Source organism: Pygocentrus nattereri, chromosome 20, assembly GCF_015220715.1.
Source record: "Pygocentrus nattereri isolate fPygNat1 chromosome 20, fPygNat1.pri, whole genome shotgun sequence".
Taxonomy (NCBI): domain Eukaryota; kingdom Metazoa; phylum Chordata; class Actinopteri; order Characiformes; family Serrasalmidae; genus Pygocentrus; species Pygocentrus nattereri.
The window spans coordinates 22,957,221-22,974,995 of record NC_051230.1 but is presented as its reverse complement, the minus strand read 5'-3'; the positions used below and the strand labels follow the sequence as shown (position 1 = coordinate 22,974,995).

The following is a 17,775-nucleotide window of genomic DNA, read 5'->3' as shown; positions in this document are numbered from 1 at the left end:
ATTTGCCCCCTTAACTTATCCTACCTCTAATTAATGTGCAATATCTGCTGCTGATAGAATGGTACAAGTGTAATACATACACAAGTTCTGTGCAATATCTGTAATTATTACTGTGCAATATCTACAATTTCTGTGCAGTATCTAGTCATTACTTGCTCAGAAATGTGCAATATCCATACAATTTCATGTGTAAACTGTAAATTTGTATATTTTCTTAATTCTACTTTTATTTTTTATATTTTTCTGCTAACAGGCACCTTGTTTATTTATTTATATGGTATATCTTATATTTTGTATTTTGTATGATGCACATCTTTGTCTACTTACTGCTCTTTATCTGGTTACTGTGTATTCTGCTGTAACAATGCAAATTTCCCCCAGTGGGATAATAAAAGTCTATCTTATCTTATTGTAACTGCGGTAACAGCCTGAGTAGGCTTTACACTAGATATTGGAACATTGCTGTGAGGATTTTAGCCTCAAGAGTGTTAGTGGGGTCAGGTAATGTTTTTGGATTATATGTTGTGGATCACAAACACCACTGTAACTCATGCCAAAGTCCTTGGATGGTGCTCTATGCCTCCAGAAACCACAGTTCAATTGCTTCACAGCTCAGAGCTGGGAGGCTTTATGGCCTTCTAAATGACACTTGGCTGATACCTTTTGGCTCATGCTCCAGAGCATTCAATTCTATTGGCAGTGCTTTTTTATGGGGATTAAACTGGACACTTCTGTCAGCAGTGTGTGCACGTTAAAGTAGCTGAATTCACTATTATTACATGTAGTGCATGTGTGAACACAACTTTAATGTGTACTAAAGAGGTTATTCGCTCACATTTTTATGTGTATTTTATTGCATAGAGACTGTTTTGTAGTGTTGGAATAATTATCTTAGCTTTTGAACGTGTAGTAGAGGTCAAACGTTAATTACCACCTCACCTTTGCTCCTTATATTTGAGTCCTAATTAGTTCATTCCCTTGACAGAGAAGAGAAAATAGTCCACTGTCTTCTATAAGCCACATTCTTTAATCCAACCCCCAAGCAAGGACTTTTACATCTTAATATGGCCATACTCACTCAGTCTCCTCAAAATCATCATCCCTATATGTCACTTGCTTAAACATATGGCATAAGCAGTTTACTCGTGAACTTCAGTGTTCTCCATGTTCATCCTTTTTAAACAGTGTAACTATTGTGTGCAAAGTTTATTCATAGCTTTAGTAGAAGATGGTCTAATTATGTATGACTGAATACTATGAATGGGTGGGATGGCCAAAAATCATGGTGTAATTTTTGCCTGTTTGTGTATATCATGTTAAAGTATATTTAGTGCTTTTTTTTTTTCAAATAAAACCATTTTGGTTACTTAAGTGAACCTATTTTGTAGAATAACAAAGACATTATTCTGGGATGTCCTTTCACTTTTAATAAGAACCACATTTAACGACTGAAGTAAATCAAAAATTTTTATTGGATGAAATATCAAAAACAGAAATAAACAATTTTGCTTTCGAACACTAACAAAGTAAATGTGAGTGCATGTAACACATCAGCTTCTCTGAGCCTGGCAGAGATGGTGCTTAATGTTGTTTTACAAGTCATTTATATCATACATGTGTCTCCTACAGTCAAATTTTCATCTACAAGCATCAGACTAGAGTTTGGTAAATATTACAAGCCATTAATGCCATCAATATTAACCAAGAAGATACAGAGACTCTGGGCCACAGAGTCCACAGAGTCCACAGCATCACCAGAAGCAGCTGGCTGAGCAAATGATGCTGTAGGCAGAGCGTGCAGAAAGCCGACTGGCCTCCATGCTAGGCTAAAGGCTGACAGCTAACCCCAAGAAACAAGCTTTTCCTTTCACTCTCTTTTCCCTCTCTGACTCTTTAATTCATTACTTGTTGTTCCTTGACAATATACTGGTCTAACTTACCTCAGGCTGCAACTCCCTATATAGGAGTTGAACTAGCATGTTCTGCACTGTGTGTATTGTTATTTGTGTTTATTTGTGGCACCGGTATAGCGGTAATCACAAAAGTCTTTAAGTGCTACACTTGATGAAGCGGTACTATCAGTACTGAAGACATATCATGTATTAATGAATATCATTATCTTCCCTTTCTTTTTTCTTGCAGTTCGACCTAACACATTGGCTGTCTGCTGCTCAGCCTCGATTTCCTGAACGGAGCCGTCTGATGGAGCTCATTCACCTGGCACTCACAGCCTGTGGCCTGGAGCCTGAGCCCGAGGTCCTCATGCCCTTTAACCTCTTCTGCAAGCACTGGACCCAGCTACTGGTCTATCAGTTTCCTGACCACTACAGTGACTTCCTCCGGCTCCTCACGAAGAGTAAGTATTCTGAAGAGCAAAAAGAGTTATGCAATAAACTGCAATAAGCAGTAATTTCTATAATTAATGAACCTGTCGTCTGCTATTAAGTTAATTACCTTCTTTGACTCCTCTGCCTAGTCCTGCCAGCAAAGTTCCATCAGCAGTGATTTTTTTTATGGTACAACAAAAGCAAAACAATTGCAGTCTGTCTGAATGGCTGTGTGTATTGCATAAACATTTTAAAGCAGAAATGTTTTTTTTTGTTGTTTTTTTTTGTTTGTTTGTTTTGCTTTTCCCTTTTCCCTCATTCATGATAAAACAATAAGTTTTTTTCATAGTCAACAGTGAAAGTGATCATTTTTCCTTTGCAAATTTAAGATTTAAGGCTTTGTTTCCTAACAAAACGTCACAGTGAACCAAGATTACTGTCACTTCCATGCGAAGATTGAATACAACATGCATTATGATTCTTTGAAATAAAAAACAACTACAGAAAATGCATTTTATAATTGTCATGTATCATGTATCATTAGACATTCTCTGAAGGCATAGAAGGTCCCAAGGGTTCCCCTGTTGTGTTTTCCCTGCTCTAACACACCTGATCCAACTCCTCAGATAATTATCCTGCCCTTTATGTATTGATTGTGTTTTTGACAGATCACCTAAGATTATAGATTAGTGATAATGGCTGTTTCTTCATGACAGGCTCCTCAGAGCAGCTTCTCAGCGCAGATTGCTGGAGGGCTTCCCTGCGAGTGCTTGGCTGCTGCCCTCATTCTAAAAAGAAAACATCCAGACCTTCCTCCACACACTCCATCTTCCTCTCCCCTCAACAGGTAACACTCTACACTCACCTTTCCCACTGGAGTTTTAGTATACAGAAAAAAACAATTTACCTAATAATCACTGAACAAATAATATACCTGTTTGATGAACACTTAGCAAAATGCACTTATTCACGATGTAGCTGTTTAATTGTATTATTTAATGTGAGCACTGCATGTTTTGTTTCCAGGTTGAAGAAACAATAGAGTGGCTGTCAAACTACTTTCTAAAGCTCCGTCTGTCCAAAGGAGACTTTCGCAGTTTTGGCCTCCTCTCTAAATGGATGCCATACATTGAGGAAGTCAAGACGTTCTTCGAGTTTCTGATCAGTTACCTCATTGATCTGGAGCTGAACACCTGCAGTAAGGAGCCACTGGGGAGTGCAAGATTGATTAAAGGTAAAATAATTGCATACTGTTTATGTTAACTTAAAGCTCCATTTATTGATTTTAGAGCTGTGAACTTTTATTGTGTTTTGAATGATAGTAGGTTTGATTTAGCAGAGACGGTATTTAGAACTGTAATGTCTTAGACTGCTGTCATAATATGCAAATACCAAAGGCAGAAAACTTTATGACGCTTTATTGGCCGACCTTACATGTATAACTCTAAATATTAAAGCAAGTAAAATGCAAAAAAAATATATATTTTATGCAGTGACCCTGACTGTAAATTCTCATGCTAATGACAATGCTAATGACATACTACATTCATTTAAGGCAGGCACATTGTGGGCTAGGGTAAATAAATTAATATGTATTAAATGTTTTGGTTATAGCAGTGCGGAAATTGGGTAGTCACTCTTGTCTCTTTAATTTATGCGGAGATTTCTTATCCTGCATCAGTTGTTCATAAACATCATGGACATCCTATGGTAAAATTGCATTATGCTACCTCTCTATAAAAGACTAATCGTGTCTGAATAGTACTAAAAAAGGTCATGATTACAATACAGAAAATAAATATTCAAAATAAGAAGGTAATTTTCAAGCAAGTCACTTTGTGTAATGAAACATAAGATTTTCAGCTATATTGCTCAATTACCTTATAGGCTGTATGCTCTGTAGCCACTAACAGAAGTTGCTATTATGGTAAAGCACAAATTTATTTCTTTTTATTTAAGGTCATTGGTTGGGAGAATTGTCTTTTTTTCTTGTTGCTTTTTCATTCCTGTGGTAATGTGTTGATATTTTGATATTGGTGGTATTGCTATTCATCCAGTCCTTTCTATCATTATCTTTTTATGTAGTTCTTCAAGACCTCCATTCAAAAATGGCTAAACTCTTCAAGCCCTGGATTTTAGTTCTGGACACAGACGATGCAAGGTATGGGCTACTTTGGCTTACTCACTGTTACATAAGTGAGAACTGAAGTGATGACTAATGTAATGTCTTGCACACTTACATATGCTTTTTTTTTTTTCCCACATTCTTTTCTTATCACAGCAACCCTCGTTGTTCTCCATGGCTTGAATCTGATACCACAGTAGCAGTCAGTCTGGTTACTCTGTATACGCAGTTGACTGAGACCTTGCATGACAAATTCAAAGGTAGGAAGAAAGATGCTTTGCTTGGTATCAAATATATCACACTACTTTTTAGTTATGCACTCTTTTTGAATCACTAATCTTTAGCAAGTTGATGTGGCATGCATAAAGACTATCTTTAAAATGAATTCTTTCCAGCTGCAATATACATTCCACTGCAATATAACCTCTAAATTAATTTCTGTTCATTTCCTTTTCATTTTTGGAGCAGATCACTTGTTGCCAGGACAAAGAGGTGCCCTGTGGCTCCATCTCATGCACTACTGTGAGACTTGTACCTCCCCTAAGATGCCTGAGTACCTGCTCTACACCTATCATGCTGAATACAATCGCCTGCAGTGGAAGGACCTCCATCCAGACCAGGCTCTCATGAACCAGTTCTTTAATGTGAGAGACTTGCACACTCATGATTTAGAGCTAGCATTACCCTCCTGAGAAAGCTGAAGAGTGTGATGGCATGCTGTCTAAAAATATCACATACACACACTCAAATCATTAATTAATTGGTTTATCTTCAAAGTGAGGTGTTATAACTGCTGAAATCATTGCCCTTTGGTGGATTGTAGAGATTAAGGCTGTTTTCAAACCTAGTTTGTTTGCTAAAGTCGGCACCAGAGTTTTCACATTGCAGTGGCTAAAGTTCACCAAATTATACATGTGGGTGTTCTTTGGCTGGGATACCAGTGCATAGTTACTTTCACATTTGTCTCCATTAAACAATCTATTTTGATTTTAACTTTCATGAACCTGTTATAGTATAAATCCAGATCTGTCCCTCACTTACATTCTTGATAAGATTTATTATTATACCTATTATGTTGCTTGAAAATAAAGATGCCAATGTCTACTTGTATCACACACACACACAAGTAAAAATAAACCTTTAGTTGGTTTTATTACATGTCAGTTTGAAGGTCACTGCTGTCTGGGCCAATTTACCAAAAATACTTTCCACAGTCCATATGAAAAAAATCAAATGCATAGCTGTTGCTCGTCTGACATTATAAGCATCAGCTTTTGCTTCGCGAACAATACAAGCTTAAATCAAGAGTCAAATATTCAAACAAGGGAGATTATGTGGACGGTACAGTGAGAAAAGCTTAATCTGATGTTCTTGCTTGGTGAGGACCATTATAAAAATGCATCCCCAACAGCAGCATACTGTACCACAGTTTATTTGAAAGTGGACTGAAAGAGCAAACTTAAGAAAAAATTTGATTCATCTGCAGCAAACACACACATGAATTGTTTGGTGTGGACCCATCAACCTTTTTCTGTAGTTTGGCTTATTGTGATTCCAAAACAACTGAAGCATAATCCATGAAAAATCAAGGATCTTGGTTGACCTGCAAATGAACCCTTGTTCATTTCCGGCTAGTGGAAATGTATCTTTATTAAGGCTCACACCAAACAAGGAAAATCATGAACAGACCATGCTTTCCCCTGTTTTGTCATTTTTTTTATTCACTTACAACCAATTACATGCTACTACCAGTGCTAGCAGAGAGGAGGCTACCATGTCCTTCTTCCAAGTCATGTAAAGCCAACCACTGCATCTTTTCAAACTGCCACTAACATAACGTCCTTAGACAGCTCAATACACTTGAATAACTGGGGTTATGCAAACATATTGCTTAAATCACATCTAATAGACTTGTCTATAAAAATGGACAAATGTACAGACAAAATGTAGGTTTCCTAAAGACTGCTACATAAACAATGTGTGCAGCTGATGCCTGCATTGAATAATTTAGGGCGGAGAACGAGGCCAGTTATGCTCTCTTGGACTCCCAGCCACGGTTGTGGCTTTGCCAGGCATTGAACTTGCAATCTCTCCATCGTAGGGCTAATGCTAGAACAGTTGCTTTACCTTGGGAGCCCAAATTTAGTTCCACTTGCTGTTACCTCCCTTAGTGTAGTATCATCAGCTCATTATCGTCTCATGCCCTCTCAACACTGAAATATTATAGAACAAGTGGGTCTCCTCTCTTGTGTACCTGGTAAATGTATTTCCTCAGTTATAAACTTGGATCTTGAACTGTCCATTTGTTATAAGCCTCATTCTGTGTTTTCCAGGTGGAAAGAGGAAGTCCGAAGAGCTGTTTCCTTTTCATGGGTGAAGTGCTTTGTGAAGTCAACTGGGTCAGCTCATTAAGTGATGCCCTGAACCCTGAGACCAGCGCGAGTGCCCAAACAATGGTGGTCTACCTCCTTTACCTGATGGTCTTCCTAGCTAAAGAGGACCATCTACTCAGCAAGCCTGTGAGTAGTCAGGCTATCATTAGTTATCATTATAGGTGATAGGATTATATGAATTTCAAAAAGAAAAAAACACCACCAGACTACTTATTTCTCTTAATTAAACATAGGCATGTGCCTGTATTAAAAATGTTTGTGATAATTGCCTAATGTTTTATCACAGTGTTGCGTTTTATAAAGGACATTTTTTAAAATGTGTTTTTAATGTCAAAGTTCTTCGGTGGGGTATATACGTCTACAAAATGGAAACCTTTACTTTATTAGCAGCTTCCATTTATCAAATACATTCTTAGCAAGAATGCCACAGGGAATTCCACACTTATACTCAATGAGGAAATTAAGTCATAGATATACTGCCATCTGAAACTGTTAACTTCTTCATTAATGATCTTCCAAAGACTGAGTTAGTCACCTGCTTATGGTGACCTTCATGATCTCAACATCCTGATATTACATGCACTCATGCATACCCTTATGCCTGAAGCATCAAGAAAGGACTGGATACACTCCCCAAGCACTTCATTAGAGACGCCTTCTTGTTACTAATCTTTGTCCATTTTATCAGCTCCACTTACTACATAAGTGCACTTTGTACTTTCAGAACTACAGATACTTGTTAGCCCCCTTTTACCCTGTTTTTAAATTGTTGGGATCCCCACAAAGCATGTATTATTTGGGTGGTGGATAATTCTTAGCACTGTAGTGATACTGACATGTTGGGAGTGTGTTAGTGTGTGTTGTGCTGGTATGAGTGGGTCACAGAGTTTTTAAACACTATGTTCACTCACTGTTTACTCTGTTAGACTCTCCTACTTTCTTGGTCATCCTTGTAGACGTAAAGTCATAGACGATAGCTCATCTGTTGCTACAGTTTGTGTTCGTCATCCTTTAGTCCTTCATCAGTGGTCACAGGATGTTGCCCACAGGGCACTGTTTGCTGGATATTTTGATTGTTGGACTATTTGCAGTCCGGCAGTGACACTGAGGTGTTTAAAAATTCCAGCAGCACTTTTGTGTCTGATGCAGACATTCCAGTGCAACACACGCTAACACTCCTCCACCACTGTGTTAAGTGATAAAATAGTGGTAAGTAGAGCTGATAAAATAGACAGTGGTTGTAGATACAAGGTGTTCCTTATAAAGTGCTTGGTGAATATATATCACAACCCACAACACAAACTTCCCAATAAACTGGACATTTCCATATCTATATCTGGTCTCCTACAATCACAAAAATAGTTGAAGAGCTTATGTTTCTTTTGTTCTTCTTCTGTAGGAATCCTCCCTTTTGAGTCTGCTTGGCCAGTCAACCTCTCTACCCTGGCACTTAGTCGACTTCTCTTCCTACCAAAATGTCACAGTCTATGTGAACACACACTACCCAGCTTCTCTTGTTCTCAACCGAGACACATCTTCACAGCTAGTCATCAAACTCCTCAAAATGGCTGCTGGCTTTGGATCAACCCTAGATGGATTACATCACAAGGTTAACATTATTCCTCCCCAAAGATCTAAACACTTAAACATTAGTGATTCCTCTGGGCATTTTGTCCTGACCTCTTCTGTTCATCTCTTCTTCTAGGACATGACTTTAAAGTGCCAGGCCTTCCTCCATCTGATGGTACAGTTTCTCACATCACTGGATCAAAATGGCAACATCAGCTTGGCCTCCCTAGAGACAGAGATGGAGAGACTTTTGGAGTGCATTGTCATTTTCAACCCCCCTGGTGAGGGAAGACAGCTTTCTTTTTGCTTCATCAAAGCACAGGTCCCTTTTGCCTCAGAAAAAGTGTCAATTCACAGCTTGTCAGAAGATGATTGTTCAGGTTTTTTAGACATGTCATTTACGGATATTTAGGCATGCTGTTTTAAGTTTAGTTATTGAATTAAGTTATTGAAGGTAATACAGCAGGACTTTTTTTGGTAATAGCAGAACCCCTGTGGTATCCCCTCATTTATCATTCTCTCTGTAAAATTCAATAAAGGTAAATACAGTGTCCCTGCCCTTAGACAATACACGCATCAAACAGTCATGTAATCTTGACAGGATTAATTGTCTAAGGATTGACCCCCGTGGAACCTCTCATTTATCATTTCATCTGTAAAATTCAATAAAGTTAATTGCAGTATCCTTTCCTTTTTTGTAGAAACAGACCTGCAGCAAAGACACATGGCCACTTGCAGTCTGTTCGCTGAAATGCTAACTCTGCTCAATGGAGCAAGCCTATCCACAGCAGAGGGGCTTGGAGCCAAGCTTCGTTCCTGGGTGGAGAAAAGGGCCCGGGGCCCACTAGTGTTGCCACTGCTCACGGCTGCCTGTACATGCCTGGCCTCTGTGCGCCATATGACCCGCACCACTGAGGCCTGCATATTGTCTTACTTCACTGATGGTAATTCAGCATAGGGAAATGATGTCTCTTTAGTCTTTAAGCCATTTGGGTCATACCAGATATAATAGATATTCTGAATAATTGAAAAACTGTTGTATTTGCTGTTGTATATTCCTGTTAATGTCTCTCTCTCAGGTGGCTGTGTGGATCAGTACTCTGGCTGGGGGCCCATCCTAGTCTCTCTCCAGGTTCCTGAGCTGACAGTGGAGGACTTCATCCAGGAGAGCCTGGCACTGGGCAGTTACCTAACACTCTATGTATACGTCCTTCAGAAACTCAACATGGAGCAGACCCTGCTCAATGAGAAGAGAACTCTCGTCCTGCTCAACTCCTGGATCAACCAAGTTTTTCCTAGGTAGACTTTGACCAGTGTAAATACATTGTAGTTTTGCTTTACCATATCTCTCAAAATGCTTTTTTGTTAGCATTGTTTGTGTTATTTTTTTGTTAGTGCCATCATATATAAGAACATGACTTTTTTTAGTGTTATGATTTTAGATTGTAGTTTAAAATTTTAGATTATGTTTAAAAAATTGTCTTTAATATGCCCTTGCAAGTCCTTTTCTATAATAGAACCTGTACACCAAATATATCTAATAAAATGCATTAATTGGTTAAAATCATTTTAGAAACATGTAAAGGCATACCAAGTTAACAGAGTATGATTATTTTAATGTAACTACAGTGGTCCAGCAGACGAGGCCAAGCTGTTCCTGTGGTGGCACAAAGCCTTTCACCTGCTGCAGGTTCAAGTGGATCAGGGGGACCCATGTGGGCTGGACACACTGGTGCTCTCTTTGATGTCCTTCCAGACAAGCCTTGTCCAGCTGGGAGAGGAGAGGCTCAACTCTGGCATTCTGGGAGCCATTGGCCTGGGAAAGAAGTCCCCGCTCTCTAATAGGTGAGAAGTACATGACATCATGCTCTGGACAGTGTTTTTAAAATCAAGGTTCTATTTACTTTCTTTTTATCAGTAATTGATGTCTTTAACCCTTTCAGATTCACATAAACACAGTATTTCTCTTGTTTAATCTAACTAACTGGCAGCATATTTTAACAATTTAAAGGGCACATCAGTTTGAAAGGGTCAGTAGTGTATCATATATGGTTTCATCTAACAGTTAGGCATATTAAGACGGCTGGCTGATCTTTAGCGGCCTGCATGATTAACAATTTTCATACAGAGGATACAGTTACAGTGCAAACTAAAACCCCACTGTGGCTGGCATAATGACATTTTGCTTTTATTTAGCACTGCCATCTGCTGGTTAAGGCTACTATAACTGATTAGGCTAACAAATGTTATCAAGCTAATGCTATAGCTACAGCTTAAGATGTTTAAGAACACCATATATATGTATGTATGTATGTATGTATGTGTGTATATATATATATATATATATATATATATATATATATATATATATATATATATATATATATATATATATATATATGGTCATTACCTTGCCATAATAAATGGAAAAAGGCTTTTGAGCTTTATACTCCTATATATTCCTTTTATTTGAAGTATTATTATTATTATTATTATTATTATTATTATTATTATTATTATTATTATTATTGCAATATGTTATCTCTTATTCAGGGAACACTTGAATCATACCACCATTGACGTAACATGTCATGGCAGGTGCCATGTGCTGTCCTGAGTTGTCATAACAGATTATGTCCAATAAAGAAAACTGTCATGTTACCATTTTTGTTCATTGTAATGACTTATGCCATTACGTTTGATGTAATTAAGGCTTACTAGAGTGCACAGTAACACGTTTACATGCACTATTGTCATTCAGGATTTAGTGTCTCAGGATTAAGGTTTTGTTTTTAGCTGATCAAACAGGCTCAAGGTTTATTTTCTTCAAATGAACAAACTTTCAATAAACTTGGAATATATGAATCGTAAAAGACAACTTGTTTTATATCCATCACAGGTTTCGAGTTGTTGCTCGTAGCATGTCAGCATTCCTTCTGGTGCAGGTGCCGTCAGAAAGCCAGTTACGCATTCACCCAGGAACAGAGCTGCAGCTGTCTGTGAAAGCCCAACAGGTAAGAGCCTCATCTGCTGAGGCCTAAATTCTGTATTTATTCTAAATTAAATTTTCAGATCTAAAGGATGTGTATAGGCAGTGGTGGAAAATACATTGAACAGTACAGGCTGTACTACTGCAGCTGAAGTAGCTGTATTTGCTGTAAATGATTGTTTAGACTAAAAACAAACTAAAAGACTAAAAAAAATAAAGATTTAATAGTTCTTTTAGGCATTTTAGCATTTACCCCAAAACATTTTCAGAAAGGAAATCTACCTAATGAAGTGAATTGGCAGAAAATAGTGTGCAAGTTTAGAACTTTTGTTGTAGACCATCGTCTACCGAAGTGAGTTAAACTGTTACAAAAAAATAGATGTTTTACTTGACTTATCTGGAAGTACATCAGGGTATGTTGTTCATTATATTCCTTAAATCAAGATAACATTAAATTCTAACATTTTTCCAGATACATTTTCAAGGGAGGTCTTTACTTTTAAGCAAAGGATTCCTATTACTTCTGCTGTCACTGTAAATGCCGGCTATCCACCCCTTTATGTTCTCAGGCTTTAGCAATGCTGGAAGCCATGGCGGGCAATAAGCAGTACTCTGAGCTGCAGCAGTCTTTGAGCCAAGCCTGTCAGTTCATTAAGTACCCTGGACACTGCCTCCGCGACAGCAACCGCCTTTTATCCCTGCTCATCAATTCACTCTATGCTGATCTCCACTATCTGGACATTATTCGCTAGCGAGGTCTGAATCACAGACTGGTCACCAAGGCAGAAAGATGAACCTGCACATTTCTCCGTGACAGCTGAAGACCCTGAGAATGAGCACGGCAAGGTGAAAGAGAAGATTCTGTGGTCTGAAAAGCAAATCCATGGGTCAGTTGTGCTGTGATTGGGTTCTTGTGTGGAACCTTTGTCAAGAAATCTTGAATAATTAATAGAAGCAATGGCAAAGAGAACATCTTAAAATCTTTAAAGCTGCAGTGCACTTCAAGCCAAGTATCAAGGTAACTAGTGTCTACGTGCCATTTTTCTGTCTTCTTTTCTTCATCCTTTTCTTCTTTCCTCTCCATACACACAATAACATTTAGAATTGTCTCATTTTCAGTGTTTTGATCCAAATAAATGGCAAACAAACATTGGTTACCACATACCACATACATTGTGAACCACATACACAAAGGCAACAGCAGTCAAAATGTTAAACGAGTCAAATTCTAATGATAGTTGTTATATACAATCATATGCAAAAGCTTGAACCCTCAAAAATTACTTTGCATATTTAAGTGCACAATTTCTATTTATTAGCTGGGTTTAACATATCCAAAAAAATAATTAAATATTCCGTAATTTTTTTTTTCCAGTACATAAAATTCAGAATATAAACAGTAATTGTGCGTTAAATGTGCAGACGCGTGCTCTCTGTAGGAGGATGTTTATTTATTTTCACAAATCAGCAAAAGACATCATTTGACCAGGATCACTTAAAATGCGCATACAACTGTATATATTCAGTTGTTAATATCAATGTAGTATTTTAAAGATTTTATGGGCTGTTTTAGCGGCATTTTTGAAGTTTTAAGTAGTGCCATATAATAACGGAACGCTGACAGATCCTGTATGCAATTGCATTTTATAGATTAACACTGTCACATGCTCATTTTTTTTGCTCCATTTTGACCAATGTTTCAGGATCATCATGAACCTGGCCTTCATGTGTCTTTGGAGTCTGACATATGAGAAACAGAAAGAGTGAGAGAGAAAGCACACTGCTTTAAATTTCTCTGGCAGTGTCAGATGCACTGTGTAATGTTCAGATAGTTGGAGCATGCTGCGGTATCATATGAGGAGAACTAAACTGGCCTAAAGTCCTCCACCCCCCCTCTCCCAGACACTTATTTCCCCTGATTTCCATGCTGTTATTTAAGCATGCACTTTCAAGGTGGTCGGACTGGGGAATCAATTACATACTTATTTAATGCACACTGAAGTCAGAAGTTCATGCAGCAGATATATTATGAATGGATGCTTTTAGGATTTTCAGAAGGGTGTTCCAAAATGCTCCACAAGGCTACTGTTTGTTCAAGTTTTTTTGTATCAATAAATTTGACAGGCTTTATTGAAACATGCTTTGTTGCTGGGGAACTGGAAAACTGGGCTGTATATTTTATTATATTTACACTGATGCACTTTTTTGTTAATCCGTTATCCGCTTGACAGTATGATATATTCAGAAAGGCTCAGAAAAGAAGCTGTAGTTTCAGTTTCAGTGCAGAGATGATGAACTTGATGCTGAAGTCTTTTAAAACATTGTTTAAATGAAGCACAAACTCCCCACTTTTCTAATGTCATCTCACAAAACCGTGGACACTTAAATGTTGTTGGAAAATGTGCAAAAAGTAAGATGAAGCTTTATAGTTTTCTTCTTGCCTTAAAACATGCTTGCAGTGTTGCAATATGTGGCTTTTTTTGTATTGTGCCATGATTCTGGGCTCTGTTCCCTACACTAACAAGGTGTCATATCAGCTATTTGTACATTGCTAATGTGAATGCGAATAGCCTTGGACCATGTATACCAATGCCTACAATACAAAACTGAAAAGAACGCAGCGTTCCGGTTCTTCTTTCTTGAGGACAGTTTCTGTTTCTGCTTGTAACGTTGATGCATATACATCATGTACATTATTAATCATCTTGACATTCATAACACGTACATTAATAAACACCAGGGGCTATTTTATAGGGGACTAGCTAAGAAAGCGAATGCTTTGTAATTGGGTTCATTCTGATATCTGATGTGGCATTTATTTATACCTATTACACTTTATTTGTATAAATTTTCCAACAGTGTCTCAGGGAACATTTATAAGAAACAAAGTGTAATAAGCCCAGTTAAACTACGTTAGATGTGCCTGAAGCTTGTTTTCTGTATCTCAGGCTGCTTCTGAAGCTTCCATTGCATTGCACGATAAATAATCCACATGATCAACAAATTTGGGGAAAGAGATTTTGAGATGCTGCTTTAGACTGTTAGAAAGATGGCCAAGAACTTGGCCAAAGCTTTGACCAGTATTTGGGGTAATACGGTACAAAATGACATCACACAGTAATGTGTTTTTTTTTCTTCTTCTTCTTCTTTTAACTAAGTGATGCAACAGTATAAATTCTAATCACATTACAGCTACTGACTTATCAAATATTCAGTTATATGTGTCTCTAAGTTAACAATATTAATCACTCAACATTCATTTAAAGCAGAAGTTTCTTCTGTATAGAAGAAATGCACTCGTGCATGTCTTTGTGTGTAGTTTGCGTGTGTGTGTGCTACCTGTGGCAGCTGCCTGCACAACTTTGCGGATGTGAGCAGCACAAGCGCAAGAAACGCCATAAACTTGGTTAACAAACTGGATCCTCTGCTGATCCCACTGCTGAAGAAGAGGGAGCATCCACCTCACCTAAAATCAATTTTTATTCAGAAACTGCTCTGTACACTTTACGTTTTATTCATGAAGATTTTATTTTGTGGCAGCTCTTCGTGAAGTTTGAAAAGTTGAAAAGTTTCTGTTGGCTAATCAAGTGTAACTGATATTTGGCTGTGTCTTCTTCAAAGGCAGGGGCAGTAACAGACCTTTTAAATGAGGTTTGTTGGCTGTTTCTGCTTAAATAGTACTGAAAATGATCATTTTCCCTTGTACTTTCCATTTGGGACAAATTTGTACGGGTTTTAGAGAGTAACATATACCCTCAAGGCCTTCAGAGAAAGCCTAATAATTTCTATAAAAATAATAATTAAGAAAAAAAAGTGTGATTTTTAGTTCCTATTTAATATGATGATCATGCTAGTTGGTTGGAAATGAAAAAAAAACAAATGCCCTACGTAAAATTAGCCAATCAGGTTTTTTTCTCTGCGGTGTCTGGGTAGATACAGCCAAGCTTGCTCTGCTATTGGTTGAGAGATCAGGAGCTTAACGTAGAGCAATGTTCAACTGAACTGCTGTTAGCTTAGCGCTAACATACTGCTGAAACGCTACCAGCAGTTAGTCATTGCAAAGGTCATTTTTTCTCTGTTTTTGATGTGTGACAGTTCGTCACTGCATAGAGCTAAAGTAATGAGTAAAATACTTAACATAAGTAATCTCATTACAGTTCAAGAGCAGTAATTAGTAACAGAATAAAGTCAGAATTTTGAAGAAAAAAAAACAGTGAAGTGACAAAGTAAGACGGAAAGGTAAGTAAGGAAAACAACCTTTTGTGGTGTAATCCTCAACCCCTGTCTGCTGAAATGGTTTTGAATGACCTGCATATACAAACCTGAGCGAGCCCCTTTTTGACTGAATGGGAATAACCTTGAACCATGTCCTTCGGTCTATATAGCTACAAAACTGAAAAGAAAAACAGTTCCTGCTCTACTGTCAGCAGGTTTGTAGGTTTTATCTTTAGGCCATGCTGCTCAACGTTTGGTAGACTTGAAAAGATCAGGCCGTAATCCAAGTAAAGGCTGCTTGAATATTAACGTAGGTGAGTATGCATTCTCTTTGTTTCTCTGAATTTCTGGACACTGAAACAAAAAGGAACTTGGATTAAAGCAAACAATATGCATATTTTGAATGAAGTATTCCTATAGAGCAGTGTTTTCCAATCACAGACCCCCAGACAGGGCACATAATTTCACTCTTTCAGCACAACTGTTCACAGTTGATTGGTTCAGGTGTGTTGGGAAGAGGGCCAGAACCAAAATGTGGAACGTCTGGGGCTCTCACAGGGACTGGTTTGGAAAACGCTGCTACAGAGACAGAGGTTAAGGTAAACTTTCTCGTTCCTTCTCTTCACAGCTATATGTTGAGAGAGAGAAGTGAAATAATTTCTCTAGAACCAAATCCTACATTTAACACAATGGTACAAAAGTCAGTAAAGGCCACTGACTATATAATACAGTACAGTCAATTGCAAAGTTTAAGCATGAAATGTATTCTTTAACTCCTAGACTGCTTGTAGTTTTATTCTAATTGTATCATTAATGATGTACACTTCTTTAGGCTACTGCATTAAATGTTTAACCAAATTGATGTTTCAGAGAAACAGTTTTAGCACAAAATCCAATGGCTTGTGTGGTGAAACCTAGAGAATTCACACCAGACTGCACTAAGAGTACTGTGGAGTTTTTAGTGTGGTGGTGAGCTGTTGACATTACAAACTCAAACAAAACTTGGAGAAGTCTATTAAAAATATGCTGAAACCATAACGAAAAAACCCTTTGAAATACTTTGGTAATTACAGTCTTGGAATGGTCTGTTTAAAATAAAATGACACTTGGTTTGACATTTTGTTTTCTAACACACTGAACCTAATACATTTATCAGCATGTTAATATTTAGGCCCTAGCTCATATATGGAAACTAAGGTGGAAAAAAAGCTTTTGAATTAGTTGTTTATGTGATGTCATGAAAAACAACATATATACACATCTATTTATTCAGCCTGCAGTGCTTTAGATCCACCTGTTCATGTTAAAGTTATAAGGAGTGTTTCAGGCCAGACTGCTTTTGAATGAAGCTCCATGTAGGGCAACCAATCACAACATGGTGTTGGCGAAGACTTTTGGGAGTTCCTTAGATGGCAAAGAAAATAAACAACTGGTTGTTAGAACAAATTAAGACTTACCTCTTACTCCAAGCCCAGAAAACCAAACTAAAGCTCTTATTTTGGACATAGGTGATTCACTGGGAAACACCACTTTGCTTGAAAGAAGAAGAAAAAAAAAGAAGAGCATGAACAGCAACAAAATGGGTGGGTACAATCAGAGGAATCATGAATCAGCCATTCAGAAGCCTGATGACCTAAAGAGAAGACAGGATGTTCTGAAGTAACACTATCCATCTTGTCACAGCCACTCCAGTCATAAAAGCACAGAAACAAAAACTGCCTGTTTAATTCTAAAGGATAAAACAGGGCTTGGAAAATGGTCCTGTAAAATGAATTATGACTGCTTTTAGTACATAAACCCACACATGCACTAAGTGGATTTAAGAGGGACAAATGAAAATGAATATGTATGTTCTTCAACTCATAGTTAGCAACTTCAAATTGTTGCCCACTAACATTGCTGGAATGGTAAGCAGTCCAGCCTTGTTCTCACAGAATGCCTGCCTTACATCCTCTTCTGTAAATATTAGATGGTAGTCTTGCACTTGGGACGCCGTGTGACTGATGCAGACTTGCACCCCCTCACCCTCCCTCTTCTCTGCTCAGCTGTTGCTATGGTTATCTCCAGTTTGACAGGCAATGCTGGGAGAATGTTATCAGGGAAGCCAGACAGCAGATGGGAGGGTGTGATGCATGTACTGAAAAGTACGAGACCTGG

General features: G+C 37.9%; 1 protein-coding gene across 1 annotated transcript in view; it reads left to right on the top strand.

Moving 5' to 3' along the window:
• epg5 (ectopic P-granules autophagy protein 5 homolog (C. elegans)) overlaps nt 1-14,019 on the top strand; it is a 49,089-nt gene extending 35,070 nt beyond the window's left edge. The window contains exons 32-45 of the mRNA XM_017687259.2: nt 2,143-2,356; nt 3,044-3,174; nt 3,354-3,561; nt 4,413-4,488; nt 4,609-4,712; nt 4,921-5,096; nt 6,786-6,971; nt 8,245-8,454; nt 8,551-8,695; nt 9,116-9,358; nt 9,494-9,713; nt 10,044-10,259; nt 11,314-11,428; nt 11,973-14,019. Of these exons, the coding sequence (XP_017542748.2) occupies nt 2,143-2,356; nt 3,044-3,174; nt 3,354-3,561; nt 4,413-4,488; nt 4,609-4,712; nt 4,921-5,096; nt 6,786-6,971; nt 8,245-8,454; nt 8,551-8,695; nt 9,116-9,358; nt 9,494-9,713; nt 10,044-10,259; nt 11,314-11,428; nt 11,973-12,155 (2,427 nt within the window). The 3' untranslated portion in view covers nt 12,156-14,019. The remainder of the gene's footprint in view (nt 1-2,142; nt 2,357-3,043; nt 3,175-3,353; nt 3,562-4,412; nt 4,489-4,608; nt 4,713-4,920; nt 5,097-6,785; nt 6,972-8,244; nt 8,455-8,550; nt 8,696-9,115; nt 9,359-9,493; nt 9,714-10,043; nt 10,260-11,313; nt 11,429-11,972) is intronic.
• The last annotated feature ends 3,756 nt before the right edge of the window (nt 14,020-17,775 follow it).